The 1,655-nt window shown below is 41.0% G+C and overlaps 1 protein-coding gene across 1 annotated transcript in view; it reads right to left on the reverse strand.

Moving 5' to 3' along the window:
• The window catches only part of LOC108801724 (protein FAM184B-like), a 75,228-nt gene that overhangs the window by 20,477 nt on the left and 53,096 nt on the right, over positions 1 to 1,655 (reverse strand). The window contains exon 7 of the mRNA XM_018573631.1: positions 418 to 527. Within this exon, the coding sequence (XP_018429133.1) occupies positions 418 to 527 (110 nt within the window). The remainder of the gene's footprint in view (positions 1 to 417; positions 528 to 1,655) is intronic.

The following is a 1,655-nucleotide window of genomic DNA, read 5'->3' on the forward strand; positions in this document are numbered from 1 at the left end:
AAAAAATTATTAAATAAATAAAAATTAAAAAAATAAGAAGAAATAATTAAATAAAAAATAAAAAATGATAAAAAAGTGTAAAAAAAATAAAGAAACAGTAAAAAAAAATTGAAAATAACCCCGCCGCCCTACCATCTGGTTGCCATTCTCCATTGATGGGAAGGGGGGGCGTATCACGGAACCTGGCCTTGGGGCGGCAGGGAGAGTAAATCCATCCCTGGAGGTAAGTACAATGTCTCTGTATTTCAGTGACTTTAATTGTGATATAACCCTTTAAAAGAAGACTTGGTCTGCATCAGTCTGTTAGCTTCTGTCTGAGCAGCAGTCCATACCCACTAACATGATATGAAATAAACTAGGATACAAAACAGAATATACCACTTTTAAGAATTGTGTGTTATACTGTCACAGACTCACCCTTTAGTTTCTTTGCCTTTAAAATCAGATGACAGCTGTACATTGTCTTTCATTTCCTTGTTGGATTTAATTGAACTGGACATTTCACATGGCTGAAGAATAGCTGTATTCTGATGGAAAACCAAACTGTTGTAAAAATAACTTTTTAAAGCTACAAATGAACACTGCCACTTACAATTAGGTATATCATTATATTCTTACTTATTGAGTTAGGCAGCTAACGTAGCATTCCGGTCAAACACACATTGCACTCATGTATGAAAGTGCCTGAAAAAACAGCCTATGTTGCCAATGGCAAAATTTGATGCTCCCTTCCACTTTCATACCTCACTAGAACCATGAACAGGAAGTGGAAAAATAGTGGATCTACTGGCAGGATCAACAGATACCAAAAATTATGTTACAAGGGGGACTCCAGAAAACAAAAACTACTGTGTTCATGCTAGTGACAGACCGCATTATACAGTATATGTTTTGTTCTTTTTTTGCATTTTCAATTTTTATTAAAAAAGAAGCAAACATTTGGGGGGGATACAGAAGAAAAGAATTGAAAATTGTGTACACGAGAGGTTCTGTACCTCAGCCAGAGATGGTCAACAAAAGTAATTGGTGCATTTGATAATACATTCAGTTCACAGTGAATACACAATATGGAGATACGTTTGATGTTATATTAAAGGAGAACTATGAGGTGAGTGCTTTTCACTCACCTCATAGTTCTAGCCGACCTGTGACAATGAGACTGTCACAGGTCGGCTCAGTAGATCGGGAGGTGAGCGAATACATGCCGGTGTTCGCTCACTTCTCGATCCTGTCACGGCTCTCTGCTGGCTGGCGGAACGGACGGGGGAGGGGCGGGTACAGCTGGCTCTGCCTCTAGATAGGCAGAGCCAGCTGTCACTCACGCAGCTGGGCGGATCTCGATATCGATGTCGGGATCCGCTCCGGCTGCAGCGTCTCAGTATACTGCGAACTGCAGCTCGCGATATACTGAGCTTAGGGTGACAGGAGGACGCTAGTTTGCGTCGTCCCGTTATCCTAAGGAGAACTATGGGGAAAAGCACTGACCCCATAGTTCTCCTTTAAAGGATATGCTTTCCAACCATATGTACTGTATGTGTAAATAAGTAAGTTGGACTAAAAAACAGATTCTGAAGTGTTATTGGTAATAAGAGTATGGTATGGCATGGCTTCTGCTGCTGCAAATGAGGGAAATCTGCAGGGGGGGGGGGGGGGGA

Source organism: Nanorana parkeri, unplaced genomic scaffold (assembly GCF_000935625.1).
Source record: "Nanorana parkeri isolate BGI_ZX_2015 unplaced genomic scaffold, ASM93562v1 scaffold2464, whole genome shotgun sequence".
Taxonomy (NCBI): domain Eukaryota; kingdom Metazoa; phylum Chordata; class Amphibia; order Anura; family Dicroglossidae; genus Nanorana; species Nanorana parkeri.